This window comes from Antechinus flavipes, chromosome 4, assembly GCF_016432865.1.
Source record: "Antechinus flavipes isolate AdamAnt ecotype Samford, QLD, Australia chromosome 4, AdamAnt_v2, whole genome shotgun sequence".
Taxonomy (NCBI): Eukaryota; Metazoa; Chordata; class Mammalia; order Dasyuromorphia; family Dasyuridae; genus Antechinus; species Antechinus flavipes.
Genome location: NC_067401.1, coordinates 482,179,977 through 482,200,011, shown reverse-complemented (window position 1 = coordinate 482,200,011; position 20,035 = coordinate 482,179,977). Strand labels below are relative to the sequence as shown.

At 39.0% G+C, this 20,035-nt stretch overlaps 1 protein-coding gene across 1 annotated transcript in view; it reads right to left on the bottom strand.

Annotated features, from left to right (window-relative positions):
* Positions 1–20,035, bottom strand: part of EVI5 (ecotropic viral integration site 5) — a 214,395-nt gene that overhangs the window by 55,416 nt on the left and 138,944 nt on the right. The window contains 4 exon segments of the mRNA XM_051999991.1: positions 7,787–7,882; positions 15,514–15,660; positions 17,228–17,386; positions 17,944–18,084. Coding sequence (XP_051855951.1) covers positions 7,787–7,882; positions 15,514–15,660; positions 17,228–17,386; positions 17,944–18,084 — 543 coding nt within the window.

Here is a 20,035-nt window from a genome sequence, read left to right as displayed (position 1 = left end):
AGTTTCTTTATATAGCTAACTTCCTACAGTAATGTAAAACTTTTGAGGGTAAAGAACACGTCAAATCCACAAGAAAGATCAGCTCCCTATTTACTATTTCCCTACCAATTCTTTCCACAATCTGCTACGTTGCAAATTCAGCCCATTTCTCTGGACTTGGCCCTATGGAGTAAGCATAACATGTCTAATCTCCCTTCTTCATGCCAGCTTTTTGAATCTCAGAACCCAGATGTCTCCTTGTCCCCAAGCCTATCAATTGCCAACAGTCAGAGATGTGATTTTCTGATTTAAACTAAGGAAAGCCAGCACTGGAGAGCTAGAGGGTGCCTCAGAGGCCATTCAGCCAACTAGCACCTGCAGAAGTCTCCCTGCAGCCTTGCCAACAAGGCCTTTTGGTGTCCAGGCTTTTCTTGAAGACTCAGCTTAGCATGACTTTATTGGGCCTGTATCCCAAAGAAACCTTAAAGGAGGGAAAGGGACCCACGCAAAATGTTTGTGGCAGCCCTTTTTGTAGTGGCCAGAAACTGGAAACTGGATGCCCATCACTGGAGAATGGCTGAATAAATTGTGGTATATGAAGAGCATGGAATATTATTGTTCTGTAATAAACAACCAGCAGGATGATTTCAGAAAGGCCTGGAGAGACTTACAGGAACTGATGCTGAGTGAAGCGAGTAGAACGACAACAATAAGATTATATGATGATCAACTGTGAGAAGATTCAAAGAAATTCCAACAGACCATGATGGAAAGAGACATTTGCATCCAGAGAGAGGACAATGAAGATTAAATGTGGAAATATATTTAGAACAACTGGGCATATTTAACCTATCTTGGATTATTTGCCGTAGAGGGGAGCGTGGGAGGGAGGGAGAAAAATCTGGAACACATTTTTCAGGGATGAATATTGAAAACTGTCTTTGCATGTATTTTGAAAAATAAAAAGCTACTATAATTTTTAAAATGATAAAGCATCTGAGACTAATAATTGTTCAAGATGTAGCCCAACAAGGGACCATGTCTTGAACATTCAATTTTCTGATGCTGCCAGAAAAGTTCTGAGGGTTTCTTGGCTGCTATTTCACAACCTGAAGTCACACCAATTGTGCAATTAAAATGCTGAGACCTCGTTCACTGTTGTGTATCTGTGTTTGATCTTTCCTGCTTGAGTGAAGGGATTTGCTGCAACCTAAGCACAGAATGTCACCCTCATCTCTTACCAGGAGCCACTGTTCTAGCCTCCTGAGAGCTGTCTGAAATAAATCCTGCCATCCAATCCAGCTATCCCTCAGTCTGAGTTCCTGACAAATGTGACCTAAATGCCATCTATGCGTTAGCCTAAGTCTTTGATAAAAATACTGAGCAGAAGAGGGTCAAGCTGGAGCCATCCCACGGAGACGTCCTCCCAGGCTATTCAAACCCATTAATGATGAACTTTAGGTCCGTTTATATCACCCATTCCAATCCACCTCAATGTCTTATTGTAGCTCACATCTTTCTAGCTTCTCCAAAGCAAAACACAAGAAACTTTGCACAATGTTTTGTTGAACTACAATCACGTGGCATTTCTCTTGTCTGCCCAAAAAGAAAACGGAGTTCCTTGGCACAAGCTGTTCTCGGGGAAGCAATGCTGGCCCGATCAGTGACCATAGCAACGTAGCACGGCGGGCCTAAGTCTTAGGGACCCTTAGGCAGACAGAACCTGCTTCCGATGCAGAAGAGCCTTCTGGACGACTTGGGAAGCCATTTACTTTTGTGACCTCGAGATTTTTCACATATAAAATAAGGCAGCACCTAACTCCCTGGGGCTGTGGTGAGGTTCAGGAGCATGTACTTATCAAGTCTTTCCCACACTGACATGCCAGAGGGACGTCAATGAATAGTATGATGCTGTGTCCATGGGCCACGCCCCTGACAGAGGACCTGCTAAGCTTCTCGCCTCCACGGGGGGAGGTATCAGCTCCGCTTTTCTAAAAGCCAGGACATGGGCCCTCTGAGGCATTGAGGCCCAGGTCCCATTTCCTAGCATCCAGCAAAGATCACAGCGGGTGCCCGGCACTCATTCATGACCGCTTTTCTGTATTCTAGGTCTCAGTGCATCCCAGTCTGTGCCCTGAACTCCCGGAGGACCGCTGAATGCCAACCGGCCATCCCCTCTTTGGGACAACTAGGCCTCAGGTGCTAAAGCCAGGATCCCTGAGGGTAACCTCAGCACCTGTGCTTGCCCAAGGGGCGACTTACTATACAATCTTGCTCCGGAGCCCCTTTGGGGTGAAATCTGACATGACTTCCTTAGACACGATAGGCTCAGACATGAAAGAAGCTGGCCGAAAACAAGAGGTTCATCTGTCTGAATGCAGGGTGCCCTCTCCCCACGAAGGCAATCTGACTTCCCTAAACCGTGGGGGGTCTTGTAACCACGGTTACAGCCACCGGGTGGCCCGAGGAGAGCACCCCGGAGAGGCTCCGATTGCAAGCAGGCCTCTCTTCTTCGACAGACCACCAGTCTTCCTGCCTTAAGTGGCTGGAAGACAAGGTTATGTCTCAACATCAAAATCCATCAACTGTTTCCTCAGTGTACAAGACACAGGAAAAGGCTGCTTGAAGATGATTTGTGAGAAGGAATTTCCAATCTTTCAAGAAATTCTCCCTTGGTCCAAGGCTTGGGTTTGTTCCCTACTCATGGAGAGATGGCTCTAGGGCTAGATCCTCCAGAGAGATTTCTGTGGTGCTCAATATCTTAGAATGGGAAAAATAAGGGGTGGAGAGGGCAGGGAGAGAAAGATTGTGAACCTCATAGAACAATGAAGGTTCTAGCTCTGTAAATGGGAAGGCAAGTGACTTAAGCACATTAGTTCCCTCAACTCTGAAAACAACTTCTTCTGTTTACTATTATAAATGTCCTCATTTTTCTGACATTATGATGCCTCACATTTCCATGCAAACTTGGAGCTGACCTTAAGAGAAAATAACAGGTATTTCCCAATAGCAGAATATTTCTTACATGAGGCACACAAAAAAGCAGCTGGATGATTCAGGGGTCATGCTGGGACTCAGGAAGACCTGAGTTCAAATCTGGCCTCAGAAATGTATTAGCTGGGTGACCCTGGGCAAGTCTACGGGAAGGAAATGGCTAATCACTCCAACATCTTGTCAAGAAAACCCCACAGACAGCATAGTTCCTGGGGGCATGTGCAATTCTTACAGAAGTAGGGACGATGATGATGATGATACAGATGTGGAAGTGGGGGGAGCAGAGGGGGTCACACAGCTGGTCTGTAGCTGCCTCTGAACTTAGGTCTTCCACTTTGGGCCTAATTCTACTGGATACCTGTAATAGGCAAAGCCTATATGTACAAGGTGCTGGCAATACAAAGAAAAGCAGAAGGATTTCCATTGTAAGGAGAGTCTGTCCTCCCCACACCCTTCCCCCTATAGAGCCAGGTGGCCATGAGATATTCTGGGCACCAGGCACACAACCAGGAGATGTCATGGCCATTTCAGGAAGCATCTCCTGGACCCAACCAGCAAAAGCAGAGGAAGGTTTATAAAGAGGAACAGTAGCAGACTGTTAGGCTGGGAGGGCAGAGAAGGACCTTAAACGCCCAGCTGGCGAGCTTCTACTTTATCCTAGAGATTGGCAGTTCCCCAAGTGCAGTCCGGAGACCCTGAGGATGAAACAATTTTCACGATACAACTCAGATAGCATAATTTTTAACATGATGAACAGCAATAGCTGCAACATGAATAAATGAAAGCTCTTTGGGGTCCTCCAGAACTTTTAGACCTAAATGTCTGAGAACCACTGGCCTCGGCAATGTCACAAGGACGGCTGAGTGGAAAACAGATTGGAGAGGGAAGAGCCTGGGAAGTGAATGAGCGGGTATGAGGCTCCACCAGAGAGAACCAGAGTGGGGAAAGCTGGCAGAGGGTGGGGATCACGTGAGTGCAGCAAGGGTCATAAGAAAAGTGGCTGGGGATATACAACGGTAAATAACAGGGAAGAGGAAGCAATGAAAAAGAGGGAAGAGTCCAGGGGGACCTTGAAATGACAAGCCTGGGGCACTGGCAAGATGGAGGTGCCCATGGGGACAGGTCTGAGGGGAAGAGAGCAAGCTCCACTTTGGACTTGTTGAGTCTGAGACGCCTGAGGGACATTTGGGGCAAAATGTGTCCAGCAAGCAGTTGACAATGCGTCCCTATTCCTGAAAGTCATCTTGTCCCAAATGAAGAGATAGGCAAGGGTCAAGACTGAGTGTGAAATGACAGATGATTAGCAAAATACTAATACATGTGTGAAACTAAGAACAAACAAATGAAGAACAATGTTAACCAGAGTTCAGGAGGAAGTTAGACCGAGATAAAGAGATCTGGGTAGAAAGGGGGTATCTGAATGATAGGAGCTGATGAAATTTCCAATGAAAATAAGAGTGTGAGAGAAGAGGACACAAGAGCACTGAAGAAGGCAGGTAACAGGATAACCAGGAAAGAATACTATCACTGAAGTCAAGGACTGATGGTGTCTGGGGTGAAGAAGTTGGATTTCAGTAAATATCAAAAGCTCTACAGGATCGGGACTGAGAAAAGGTCCTTGGATTTAGCACTGGGCTGACAGCATTTGACAAAGCAGCTTCTGCTGATTGGCCGACTAGGGAGTTTGCAATGAGAAGGAAAGGATCGGTAAAGTAGAGGCAAGTCCTCTCCTCCCCCTCCTCTTTCAGGCCCTTTTACACTATCTTTCCTCATGAAAATGTAAGCTCCTTGAGGATTGGGACTGTCTAGTCCACTAGTGTTTTTATCTCTAGTGCATTGTGCTATATCATTTAAATGTTGAATATATACTCTTATCTACCTATCAAAAAAGCAAGAAAAGAGAGTCAACAAAGCATTTTTAAAATGCACAGAAGAGAACAGTAGGAAGTTCAGAAGGAAATACAGACAAGCAGGACAGCTTTGAAAAATAACATGTTTAATTTATCATATACTTTTTTTTAGAAAAAAGTAGTCTATATAGCAAATGAAAGAAACTGAGTCAGAACTCTGATCATCAGGGTCACAGTATTTGGAAATTCTGGATTCTTAAGCTCTGCAAATCACTTCTGATGCTTGGATTCTGGTCCTCTAACAATCTATCATCACATTCAATCACAGTAATCACTTTCAAATAAATTATAATACATGCTTAAAGTAACTTAATAAACCAATTTATGAATGCCATAATGTTAAGAACCACACCAAAAGAACAAATGATCAACAACAGAATGTAATTACTTCAGAGTGTCTTGCTTTCATGTGATCAGTAAATGGTCTATATTTGAATCTCCATGGTAAGCCAGGACTAAAACACAGACAATCTGTATTCTTTTTTTTTTTTTTAAAACTCCGTTTAAGAAGGTAAAAAAGTATATAGTCTATTTTGGAATAATTTTTTCAATCCCCCCCACCCCACCTCCTAGAACCTAGCATTTTAATACAAATAGTTTCAGGTATTAAAAGGAATGAGTATTTACTTTCAAAATTCACTTATGTGAAATACTTCATTTCCAAATGACGCCAAATAAATGAAACATCAATGTAAACTGCAGCACTACATTATAAAAAGTTGCTGTGTGAAAGTAATCTAACCAGGAATAATAACCACACACATTTTTCTTGCATATTCAGGTTTACAAAATACAGTATTACAAATACTGCAAGTGTCATTACCCGTACCACAGGCTGGTGGCTGAGGCTGGGAGATCACTTTCCCTGGGAATAGCCTAGGGAGGTCACATGAAAGTATAGGGTGAAGTTGGAACTCTGTGCCTTCGGATGCCAAGGCTAGGGCTCTTCATGCTCTGATACTCTCAAAGTTCACCAAGGAGCCTCTAAAATTACCAAAATTTCACTTCCATATGTGCACAGTTTGGGCAGTTAGAACTACCAATGACTGCCCCTTTTGCTATATATCCTTACAGAAATCAAGTAGTTCCAAAAGTTGGCCAATAAATGTCAATTGTTTGCAAGTTTCACTTTAAGGGCTACATGCAAGAGCACATTGCAAATGAAGCTTTTAAATGTGGAGAAAGCACTGGCTAGTAAATCAATTTCTCTCTTCCTTAAGAGCAAGGGTCTACTGAGATTCAGAACACAAACTCCAGGCCTAAAGACAAGTTCTCCCCCTGGTGGAATTTAAATGGACATACTGAAGTTTTCCTAAGATGAAGAAAAAAGAATATTTTGTTTTCAGTGGAAAGAATGCCTCAGTTCATGTTAAAAACCTGACAAACAGAAAGACTGTGTCATGGACCGGATTACTGCATGGTAACAAAAAAAAGTCAGTCATTATGAAACTTCTTGAACTGTGCCATATATGTAACAGTATTAATAGGATAACAATAAATTAATACTGTAAATTTTCTTACATTTTCTTTTATAAAATAATGATAGTTTTAAATAACTTTTTAAGGTGTGTAAGCCATCTTAAATCCTTTGATACTCTCCAGCAAGTATTGACCAAAATTAGCATCTCCTCGACTATACTGCAATCACAGAAGATATTTCATTTAAAGCTCCTATTTTATTTTTCTATTGGTAGGACATATGAAGAAAAATGCCAAAGGATGACATAAATTCATATCCAACTTTCCAATAAGGACAACAGTGATAATTAAAGAAAAATACATCATAAGAGTGCTCAAGCATGATGTTACCTGAATAATATACTTTGTGAAAAATATTCTAAAGAAATACAAAAGTATACTTTTATTAATTTTCAAATAATAAAAGGGTCCTATTTTTATACATAATCTAGATTAAAGATGGAGAAGTAATGTGTTAATTGGGCAATAAAAGTCATCTGAATGTTGAAATTTGAAATTTAAAGGATTCATTTTTACCAAGCACAGTTTTGAGATTTAATTTAAGGACAAAAAGAAGATTAAAAAGGAAGTTTTATACAAAGAAGAAGTGTCTGATAGACTAGACTAACATACACTAGAAAAAGAGAGAAGAAAAATTTACAACCTTTTGAAAATAGGAAGTCAAAGGGAATGTGCTTGTCCTACTCCCTGTAGTAAGAAAAAGTAGGAAAAGCAGATAATTTAGTCAGAGGACCATAAAACACAAAGCTTAGCACACAATAGTTCTGCAAGTGATTTCTCTGTAATGATACTAACGTGAGTCACAACAGCACTGGACAGACTAAGGAGAAGAAAATTCCTTCCTTGGGGAAGAGAACAATCATTTATGAAATGTCTACCATATGCCACGTTCTATCCTAAGTGTTTTACAAATATTTTCTCATTTGATCCTCACAACAACCCTGAGAGGTGGGTGCAACTCCATCTCCATTTTGCAGAAGAGGAAACTGAAGCAGACAGCGTGTCCTGCGCAGGGTCTGAGGCGAGATCTAAAAGCAGGGTTTCCAGAGTCCAGTCCCAGGGATCCTGTTCTAAGGCAAGTACAAGTAGCTTGCCTTAAGAAAAAATGGGGTCAGAAAATTGGTAAGCCATCACATAACAAACTAATACTTCCCTCAGATGAACTTTGCACCTACCCCTACTTTACAGTAGAAAGAAGTTGATGGCCGAGCACTGACAGTCAGAAAAGTCAGGAGTGGGAGGGCTTGTTAGACACCATCTTTTTTAGGTAAACAACTCTGTTAGTTGCCCTGAATTTTCCACACAGAAGTAGAATAGCCTCCACTGGCAGGGAGCTAATGCTAGGCAAGGCTCGAGAACGCAGGAGAAAGGAACAAACCCCATCCCGTTACGCTGTAGAGCAGCTCCTCTCTCCCACCAGGTACCTGAATCTCCAGTTCAGCGATATGTTGCCTCAGTTCAGCCACTGCAGCAATACTGTCTGCTTCTCGAAGACGTACTGCCATCACTTCCTCTTTATTCTGGGGAGAGAGAGAAAGCAATGAACAGGTGGGCACAGTTCTCTGAAGTAAATCTCTTCTAAAATCAGAAAACATGAAAAATTGCATTGCTAAGGAAAACAAACAGGACACCATCGACTAAACTTAAAATGACTTCATGTGCCATAGTATTTTACCTAAATAGTCCTATTTACGCTTAAGCAAATTTTGATATGTGTCTTGATAGTTTACCATGGTTGCTTTTAAAGGTGGAAGAACAATCAAGTCAAGAAACAGTGGCTATGACATTTGGTATCTTTTTCTTGCACTCCAACTAATATGATGATAGTAGTGGGGTTAGATAATAAAATGAAAATTACAAAGGTCCCCTTTGCCCAACCCAAGTCCCTCAACACAAGAACAGTTTTTACTACTGTGGGTTATACCAGTGAAAGTTAGATTTACATTCTAGACAACATAACAGGATAACATGACAAAATTCTCCTGGCTCACCCTGTAAAGACCTGCAATAACAGAAGTGTGCACCGATGCCTTTGCCACATATTTAGTGATCCATAGGAACAAGGCAAAGTTTATCTACTTGGTCAAGAAAGACTCCAAAAGTGTAGACAAATTTATCCTTTTAAATTAAACCATATGTAGTACAAATGAGGTTATTAATATTAACTTGGGTCAAGGCATTCACTGTCTAGAAATATTCTAGCCAGCCCCTATTATTCTAGCTCAATTAAATTTCTAATTGGAAAATTGTGAAGGATCTCTCAGAAATCTAATGGTCAACAGAATGCTTTCATTATATTCTAATGTTTGTCTTGCTTTCCTTAAAGTCTAGTTCATTTTTGATATTTTTGTCTATCTTTGTAAAAGTATAATTTTGGAGAATTAAAGGATTATATCTCAAAATACATATGTGACAGATGCCTCATTAGGCATAGACTAGAACTTAATGAATGCCTTTCATTTGATGGACTTAAGTATAAATTAAAGATGAATTTCCCTGTATAGCTTTTGGAACCAAAAAAAAAAAAGATTCTGCTTCAGAATAAGGATTGTGATGAAATGAATTCGAACATTTCCCTGTTCCTTGTATTATGTTTTTCCTTAATAAAATGATTTTTCAAATTGTTTTGGTAAAAATTGGCAGTCATCGTTAAAAAGTTCTATATTTTTTGCACTTTTATGTGATGATGAAGAATAATTTAAAAATTCTCAAGTCTCCATATTTATCAACCAAAATTACTTTTATAATCTAATATACATTTATATGAAGTGTCATATTTAGCATATGAGGATAAGATGACTTTAAAAATTATTCAAACATATTGTTAATTCTAGTCATTATGACAGATTGTCCAAATTGCACTAGAATTCAATAATGTTAAACAGCTGAAAGCTCCAGTGTTACTATTTCTGACGTGTTAGCTGTCGCACTTTCCTTCTCGAGTGACCTAGTATTTAAATGCTGGACACTATTTCTTTTCTTCATTTCAATCTATGGTATCCACATGCTTTATACACACAGACACACTTAATATTTCCCAATCAGAACACAAGCAGGGATTGCTGCTGCCTTCATTTCATTTGCATCCTTAAAAGTTTGGCAAGGTGCTAGATACTAACTGATAAATGAATTAAAAGCCAGGGAGAAATGTGTCCAACAAGCAGTCAACAGTGCATCTCTATTCCTCACCTAGAACTGATCTCACAGATTCACTCAGTAAATAATGACAAACTGCAGTCCTTGACTATTATCAGTATGCAGCAAGTTTCAAATCTGTTTATTTCACTGACACAAAGAAAACATTTCCATTAAGAAATTAATAAATTTCTGGCCATGAAAAAAACTTGTAATTGATTAATAAAATGCTAAGTTAAGCCTCTGACAAGTTCCATTAATTCTAGAAATACTGTTATAAAAATAACAGTCAAGGGTTCTTAATATGGTGTCTGAAATCCATGGGGATCCATGGATACATCCAGTTTCAAGGAGTCTGTGAACATGGATGGCAAAAAAAAAAAAAAAAATAATCATAGCTTTATTTTCAGTAATGTCTAACCAAACCTTACTATTTCCTTCAAGTGTGTATTATTTTTTAAAATGCTCTCCTGATAAGGAGTCCATAGACTTCCCCAGGAAACAAAAATGATGAAGAACTCCTGTTTTAAGTAAAACTTGAGAAATGAAGGATAAAACGTGCATCTTGGTTCCAAGATCCAGTTGTGGTTTACATGGCTGGGTCTGATTGAGTGTGAATGCTGGTAAGTCTGTTAACTTCCATTTCCTTATTTAAATATCAGAATAAATGCTACTAGTCTATTAGCTTAGGAGCAAAGGCCATTAAGAGACTTTGAACATCTACTCTGAAAACTGCCAAACCCTACACTAATATAAGGTTTGAAATCCAAAAGATTAAAGTTAAAGCTGAAACATCAAGAGACCTGGTGAAGTCATACAAGTTAAACTAATGTAACTTTGTTCAATAATTTTTTTTTTGGCGGGGAGGGGGGAGGGAAGTGGAGAATAAGCTAAGTTATTTACCAAAAAGCTCCTCTTTGGTGTGTATGAATGTCAGCCTCACATACAGATTTCTGTCATTGGAATTGAAACAGTTCTACATATTTATAAGGATGTAATTTCATCTCTGGCTTTTAGTGACACTGATAAACCACTTGAACTTCACTCAGGTTTGCGATGTCACTAGAACTAGTTGATGGAATTACAGCTTTATATGCACCACTGAAAGTCTGTTATTTTCTTATCATAGAACAATAAAGCAGGAAGGAATAGCTAAGTGTTATCACTCCATCCCCTATCTCTAAACAGGACCACAACCAAACCTGGTCTGGAAAGATTATTATCTAACCTATTTTTAAAAATTCCACTGCTGCCAGTAATCCATGTTAAAGCTTGCATATATATGCTCAATGTCATGTGTATAGCAACTTCAGAAAAATAAATGAATTACCTCCACATCATAAAACTTTCTTCAAAAAAACTTTTTATTTTCCTTTTGAGAAAAGTCAAATGAAAAATAAGATGAAAGAAAAGCTTTTGTCCTCATGTAGATGCACAGATTACCTAATAAAATATGGATTCTGTAGAATGTTCATTTGAATTTATATAAAATATTCTAGCATCAATCACATACTCTGGCATAATGAATTGAGAGCAGATCTCAGTTTGGAAGACCTGGATGTACTCTCCACCCAGGCACATATACTAGCTGTGCATCTGCTTAACCTCTCAGTGTCCAAGGCATCTATGAGATACAAGGTACAGAACAGTTGCCTATCTATATTAACAGAGATCAATACAATGAATGAAAATAAAACTAGTAACAAACCGGTTTTTACTTTGGATTAGAGAAAAAAGGATGTAAATTCATTTTTAAGCTCTTAAAGCTTCTGTCCTATACTCAGATGGGTTTTCAAAAGATAGTATTTATTTACTTTGTGCTAGGTGAAATGACAAAGGCATGAGATCCAGCAGCAGCACAGCTTGGCTAAAAAGCCAAGCTTTTACTGGAATAGGGGCTAAATTACTTCATTTTTCAGGTAACTCTCTAAGACGGGGGGGGGAGGGTTCTGAACTTTTTTGTGTGGGTCACCCCTTGGGCAGGAGCATCATGAAACTTTTCTCAGCTATGTTTTTAAATGCATAAAATATTACTTTACAAAGATAACCAAAAAAACATCAAACCAAACCAAAACAAAAAACAAAAAACAAAAAAACCAAAAACAAAGATAATCTACTACATGGAAATATAGCCCTCAAAATATTAGAAGCAAAATTATTAGAATATTAGAAAGTCCCCAACTGAAGAGCTTCTCCCCAAGACTTTTTTGCAGAGCAGGCATTGAGATGGGTATGAGTGAAGAAAAATTTCTCATCAGGAGTTCACCATTCCAATGGAAGCACCGCTCTGGTATCTCCCTCTTATCCCTAATCCCTTATATGATAAAAATCTAGTTAGAGGGTCAGCATTCTTCCAAGTATTTCTGTTTAGTGTTTGTACAAAGGCACTGGTTAAACTGTGGCTCTTTTATTACTCAAGGCCTATGCATGATGCACACATGCACTCAACTTTACAAGTTCAAATCCAGCCTCAGATAGTTCCTAGCTGTGTGATCTGGACAAATAACAATCCTCTTTTCTCGCATCTGTAAAACAAATTGGAGAAGGAAATGGCAAACTACCGCATGCAGTGCCTTTGCTAAGAAAACACCAAATGGCTTATGAAAAGTTTGACTGAGGCAACTGAACAACAAATGCACGATGCACTTGGATAAATTACCACCTTATTTAGGGGATGTTCCCTATATCAGTAAAAACTGCAATTCAGCCATACCTTCTCATCCTATGTGATTCTTATAGATACATGACTCTTTCCATAGATCCTTTATAGAAGATCCACCCAACTTGCTAGTTACTTTTTGGTGGTTCTTTTAATATATAATACCAATGTGGCACTCAGAAATGTCAAGTTAACAAGGATTTATTAAGCACCTACTGTGGATGAGACACTGTGCTAATGTCCACTGACTCTAGCACAGTTTGTTACAACTCCCTAGTTGCCTCAAGGCTAGTAAAGGTTTCCTTTGGCAGAAATAACATTTCATACTTCCTTAGCCCAAGTTTTTGTTGGTAATATGCTCTATAGTTTCATACATACCATGTATCTTTCTGGAATACAGAGAATGTTTCATTTACTTGATGTGTATCTGTAGAGTTTAGAATGGTGCCAAGAACTTCACAGATGTCTATTAAATGCTTAGTTACTGACTGATTCATTAATTGCCAGTGACACAAAAAGCAATCCTAATTCTTCTGAGCCTGAGCTTCTTTGACACATTTATGGTCACATAAAATTACTATCAGAAGGTTGAGGTTTAGAAATTGAGGATTTTTTTGGGTGGGGATGGCTTGGGAATGCCTTGGGATCACTCAAAATTCTATGATCCAGACCAATATCTTTATACTGGTTAATTCTATGTTAGTCCATTTCCGAGCACAGGAGGTCTTAATCTTTTTTGGATCATGGAGCCCTGGTGGTGAGGCCTATGGATGCATTCTCAGAATCATGTTTTTAAATACATCAAGTAAGCTGGAAAATGAAAGGCTGCCCATCAATTGGAGAATGGTTGAGTAAATTGTGGTACATGAATGTTATGGAATATTATTGTTCTGTAAGGAATGACCAGCAGAATGAATACAGAGAGGACTGGCGAGACTTACATGAACTGATGCTAAGTGAAATGAGCAGAACCAGGAGATCATTATATACTTCAACAATGATACTATATGAGGATGTATTCTGATGGAAGTGGACCTCTTCGATAAAGAGAAGATCTAACTCAGTTTCAATTGATCAAGGATGGACAGAAGCAGCTACACCCAAAGAAAGAACACTGGAAAATGAATGTAAACATTTTTGTTTTTCCTCCTGGGTTATTTTTACCCTCTGAATCCAATTCTGAATCCAAGAGAACTGTTTGGTTCTGAACACATATATTGTATCTAGGATATACTGTATCCTATTTAACATGTAAAGGACTGCTTGCCATCTGGGGGAGGGGATGGAGGGAGGGAGGGGAAAAATCGGAACAGAAGTGAGTGCAAGGGATAATGCTGTAAAAAATTACCCTGGCATGGGTTCTATCAATAAAAAATTATATAAATAAATAAATAGATAGATAGATAGATAGATAAATAAATAAATAAATAAATCCATCAAGTAAAATACACAGGCTTACCAAAGGAACCAATTATAACAAGGTCATAGGTCTCAGGTTAAAAACTGGTTGAGGAGCTTCTAAAATTAATACTGACTCATAACTGGGAGGGGTTTACCTTAGATATCCACCTGGATGGGTGCCTCATCTGGTACCCCAAGTCCTTCCATTCATCTTCCATCTAGGATCCACCCAATGCACATCACTAAATGCTTCCTGGAAGCCAGTGCAATAGCCCTAGGTCATGGCTACAAGTCACTCTAGATGCTGTGCTGCCACCAGCTTTTGCCCTCCCATCATTGTCATTGTAAGTACCCAACATCCCTGATTCTTCCGAGACGATATTGATCTGGGCTAAGCAAGCCATCAAATGTCACCTAGAAAATGCTGATATGGGAAAAAAATGGGCTTTTGATTAGGGGGTGGCTTGCAATCACTGAAAGCCCTGCACCTACTGCACCTGAAGAGAATCCAGCCACATCTTTTCCTTCTCATTAGCAACAATGTTCTTTAAAACATTTATACTGATTAACTATTCAAAGAACTGCCCATTAAATTTCATGTCATAATTTGAGCGCTAGGCATCTTTTATCTATCTGAATTTTCCTGGGGGAAGAGTGAGGAAATTTTGAGTGACATTTGATCTCATTAAGAAGAATTGTCTAAGGATTCTGAGGCTTACTACAATCAGTGCAACATCCAGGAGTGCCTAGATACTTGGGGAAAATCATTCTTCTATTTGGATTTGCAATGGGACAACCTCAATGGTACTGGCTCACCTCTAGTGAACAAATGCTTTTGTTTTATGCTTCAATTATGACTCTCAGAGGACCAAGGGACAGAATAATTTCTGGATTTATATGTATCAAGGATAATATATGCCTGGTATGCTTTCTATTTAAAAAAGATTCTTAAAGATATTTTTTGCTCTAAATAAAATATTTTCTTTTCATCAACAAACAGAATGGCATCTTGTATTTCACCAGTTCCTAAGCAAACATGTAGATGTGAAGATTTGTATCTTAAATCCTTTTTTTAATCATTGGTATTTTCTAATTCAACTGATGATGCTCAAGTTCCTTGTTAAATGAGACCAAAACCAAAAGAACAGATAGAAAATAATTGTCTAGTGGCACTAATGAGAAAATAGATAATGCAGAAGGCAACAGATCTTAGTTTTTGAGTGTGCAAGTTTTTATAGATTTGAATCTGCTGTTAATGTTTCAACTTCCATCTAAGTCAAGCCACAGTAATGATCTAAGGGATATCTTATGGTGTAAAGAGAAAACAGATACCTGGAAATGGAAGCACCCCTCTCCACTAGATCCCTGCTTCCAAACTGCACAGTGCTTTATGCAACTTGAGTGATTCCAAAGGACCTTTTAATTCCTTTCCACCCATTCCCTGCTTCCTGCTTAACTCTTCTCTGATTGCCACTCCATACTAAGAGCAGATCTAATCATTTCTGGGCAAAGAAGGAGGACCTATTTCCAGAATGGTTCATTCTGGCTCTACTCCCTTAGAAAGAGAACAGTTATTTGGGTTCCCAAAGCCTTCTTTACTTGGCTGCTGTCTAAATGAAGATTTTGGAGGGGAGGGGTACTCAGACCTGGGATTTCCTTAGCACAGAGAAATCTCAATGAGGATCTGCAACCTAAAAGAATTAGGAGAGTTGCCTGGGGTCCTAATATGTCAAAGGACTTATTCAAGGCCACAGGGCCAAAGGGAATTCAGGATTTCCCAGTCTTTCTCCCTGGTTTCCCTAGGTAGTCTCTGAAGGACAGTAAAAAGAAAGCACATTGAGAGAATATCCAAGGAAGGATATGGAATAGGGCCAGTAAGACTGAAAGTCTGGAGCCAAGCTTCTGCAGTGACCCCATTCTGGACAGGCCACAAGGGAAAAAAGGAGCGTGCTTTACCTTGTATTCCGTCTCTGCTTGTCTGCGCCTTGCTTCACTTAACTGGGTGAGTAATTCTCTATTCTCTGTAGAAAGGCACTGGACCTTCCCCTGCAGGCTGCTCACCTCCTGTTCTGCCCGTCTTAAATGGTTGCTATTGATTTGGTTCTAATAATTAAAAAAAATAAAATAAAGGCAAGTCAGAAGCGAGACATGAAATGCTGAAGTTTTAACACATTCTTTACTTATCTATTTTATTATTCAGGACTTTACAAAATTTTTTGTACCATTCATATGCCAACTGTGCTTAATACATACTTCAAATTTTGTGAAAAAAATTTTAAATAGAATTTTGAAAGAGTCAAAAACTCTAGTCTGACTAGAAACCTAATATATAAACATGAAAATACTGGAGGTGAGAAGTTCTGAACCAATATTTTAGCTTAGTTTACCATTTCTGCAATAATTAAATTTAATTATCAAAGATATACAATGCCCCCATCTTAAAATGTATATTATAATTAATATGTATATAGCCAAATAATTAACAAACACTAAGGTTTGCATATTATTTCATTTCAAAAACAGATGCTCTAAACCTAATAGAAAACTGTAAAGCATTATACTAACATAAATTCTTCTGAGTGATGCCAGGAAGCAAACCTCCTCTTTTCTTTCCCACCATACTAACAGGGGCAATAAAGTATCTGTCAAAGCCAGAGCTCTGAAAAAAAGGAAGGAATTGAAGAGGAAAAAATGTTCAGGAGTAGAAGATCCTTGCTACCCACCACATGGAAATCCTGTTTCAAGGACAAGGATCTTTCCCTTCATTACTTCTGTCATTTAAGGCACAATCGTCCTTGGTTTGCACTTCTCCTGGGAGCAGACCTAGAGTCCCCTTGCCTTGGTTCACTCACTCTCACATAAAGAGGGTCAGATGGCCATCAGACCATAGTTCCCCTCCAACTATGTGAATAGTTGCATAAGAGCAACTTCTGCCAGTGAGGGAGGCCCAGCAATTCCCAGAACCAAGAGGAAAACCACGTAGCAGCGTGTTTAATAACAGCATAATATCACTTTCCTGCCACAAGCCTGACATGTATCTCTCAAGACTATTAATGAGTTCTGGGAAAGCCTTCTGTCCCTAACCCAAGTCTAGGACAGCCTGCATTGGATAAATTCTTCAGAGGTCTCACCCAAGGAGCCCTTTATTTCCAAGGTGGAACAAATATGAAAACCAGCTTTTCCCAAGTGCCAGCATGTCAAGCAAATGCAACAGAATAATTTACTGGCTCAAAGTGCCCCCTGCTGATTGAATAAAAACAAATTTGAAAATTTAAATCTCCTTCATCCTAGAATAATACATGGCTCTATACTCCAATACACAACATATGACAAATATACTTCTAAAAGTCCTTTTTAAACCAATGTACTGTACTATAACAGTAACTGTTAAGTGACCTTCAACTTGATTTTATTTGGAGGGGAACAGGATCTTTGTCTATCGTGACTAACAGTGCAAGGATGCAGCTGACCTTTCACAACAGTTTCATAGGCTTCCTACTACTCCATCTTGCCTCCAAAAACACATTTTAAAAGTTCTTTGGACCTAAAAATATTACAATCTAAGTGACTAGCCATTGGAGGCTTGGAGAAAACCCCACTTGTGTGGACTGATCCATAAACATTCTTTATCCATAGCTGTAATTACGCTCGGGGATGCTCCCTATTATACCTGTGTTTCCATTTCCATCATCCTCTGTTTTATTTCTCTTATCTCTGCTTGGGTTTCAGCCTCTCGGAGCCGTATGGTCATCAGTTCATCTTGCAATTCATTCATCGTGTTCTTCCTGGGTGGGTCTTTCCATCTCCCAGTAGTTCGAGCTAGATGGCGCTAAAACACCGAACATTATGAGTCTCACAATTCTAGGAATAAAGGCAACACACCAGACTCGTTCTCCAGACAAGACAAGTCGAAAGCATCACAGCACACTGTCCACGTTAAATAAAAATCTTAATGAATAAAATATTAATCAAATAAGTTAAAGATTATTTCTTTCTATAATAAAAACTTCTTGGTGGAAAAAGTATGTATCTTAATAACAAGATTTAACCTAATTTATTATTCTAGAATCAATTTTCAACAAGGGCCGTATGAAATGTTTACCATACCACACATCTGTTTGATGCATGATACTGGCCAACACTTAATGTCATGAAAACAAAGTGTATTAGAAAGGAATTCTTTAGAAAATTACTTCCAATTAGTGTAAATATTGCCTCATTTCTTGAGGCATGACAATAAGAGGAGAGGAGCCATTCTTAAGTGCCTTCATCTGGCTGAGATCATTCTGAGTTCCGTGAGTCCCATCTGGCCCATCCTCAGCCCCCCAAACGCAGCCCATCCCACCTCCACAGCCTGGATGACTGTGCACACAAGGGAGGAAATACCTGCCAATGTTCTTCCAAATCCTTCACCTGCTGCCTGAGTTCTTTCAAACCCATCAAAGCTTCTGCTTCTCTCAGTTTCACAGCAATTAATTCCTCCTGAAGACTTGCAATATTATTCTCATCAGGCAAGGAATTGTTTCTCTGAAACAAGAAAAAAGCAAAACCTAAACAACTAATGGACTATTCTATCTGGGAGCTATTTTGCAGCAGAATCCAAGCTTGGTCTATTTTATTTTCACCTGCACCTGGGATTTCATTGATACAGGAAACTCCATATAAGAAAACTACCCATACAGAGTAAGAACTGTTCTACCATGTATAATCTTAGAAATATTCATGAGATGATGAGAAGTAAGTGCTTTTCTCAGAGCCACACAAGCAGTGTGCAACACAGTTGAGACCTCTCTGAACCAGGTCTCTGTGACTTCCAGATCAGTTCTTTATTCACTATATAACTCTTTCTCAATCTTTTACTTTATGAGCTTTATTTCTTGAAAAATTAATGCGCTGCCTTTTCTTATGTCCATCATTAATTCAGATGAACCCTGGAGTTTGCTGACCAGAACTGCCAGAAGTGAGAGACGGCAGCACTGCAGCTTTACAGCCAGAATGAGACACTGCGCCTGCATGTAGCGCACATACACACACCCCATGCATGTATACCTACACAGATACATGTATCTCTTGTTCATTCCATTAGACAAGGAGCAGAAGGCTGTTTGTTACAAAAGAGCTGGTGATGTAAAATGTCTGTTAAAGAAAATGTACTTCACTCTTAACTAGAAATAAAGGAATATGTTCTACTTGTTAAAAACCCAACTAGTTAAAAGGAAACACACTTTGTTTGTGACACAAAACAAAGAGCAAAAAGTCCTTGGACAATTACAGGTAGAAATAAGACATTGAAGGAAAACAGCTGTTGTAAACCGATCCTCAAGTTCATGCTGAGGTCAGATGTAGTAAATGGAGAATTAGGACAAAATGATGCTGGTTACATCATTCTTACCACCTATATTCCCCAAAATATGAGTGAGACAACCTTCAGGTGTTTCATTGCTGACCTGAAGTGATCCCTTTGGACTCAGGTTGATTCCAAAGAAATGTTACTCTATAAAGTCTGCAAGATGTACAATTGGGCCTTGAGCCTTACAGGAATGTCTTACAGCTTCCTCTTTCCAGCTTTATATTCCTGGGGGGAGGGGAAGGAGTAGAGATTGTCCTGTAGGTGTAGGGGGCCCAAGAGTACTAGCAGGGAGCTTAAGGAAGTAGCCTGTCAATCTAGGTAGTCTAAACTGGGGGCTGAGAAGAAAACGAAATTAAAGGCCACCCTAGGAGAACTCCATTGGCTTCACTAATCTGATAAAAATCAAGTCATCCTATTATTCTATTTAAGGTACTTAGGGCAAAACCATAAAAAGGTCTTTTTTTTTTTTTTTTTTTTTGCGCTACTACCTCTTTTGCATTGATCCACTTTCCCTCTTCATCAATGAAAAGCTTTAAAAAGATCCTCCCAATGTTTACTTCATCCCCATTAACAATTTCTTGGCTGTCAAGCTGAGAATATTGGAGACTTCAAGTAGGGGCTGATGATTTCCAGTCCCTTCCAATGCTAAAAATAATTATAGAATTCTAATCATTAATAATAGTGTGTGAGAAATCCTCTTTTAATTTGAGCATTGAAAGCGACTCTAGAAGATATCAGCCCCTTCTTGAAGGAAAGCATTCTATTTTGTGGGAGGTACCACTATAAGGAAAGTAGAGAATAGATTTAAGAGCTGATCCCAGAGATCCCCAAAGAGAGGGGAAGAATCTACTTGTCTATAACAGACCCAAACTGGCTATAAAGAAATGAATTAGTCCAATTTTGGGGGTTTTAAAATCTTTAAAAAGAAAAAAATCTAATCACCTTGCCAAAAAAACTTCTGCAAAGAGTAGGGTAAGTGTGACACTGATTTTAATCAATAGCAGAGGATTAGCCTCTGAGCTACATATTTCATACAAGAACAAATCTCTTAAAATCTTCATCTAGATTGTTTTCAAGATCAACTTGATAGGACTTAAATTATAAATAACAATAATAGTTATGACAATT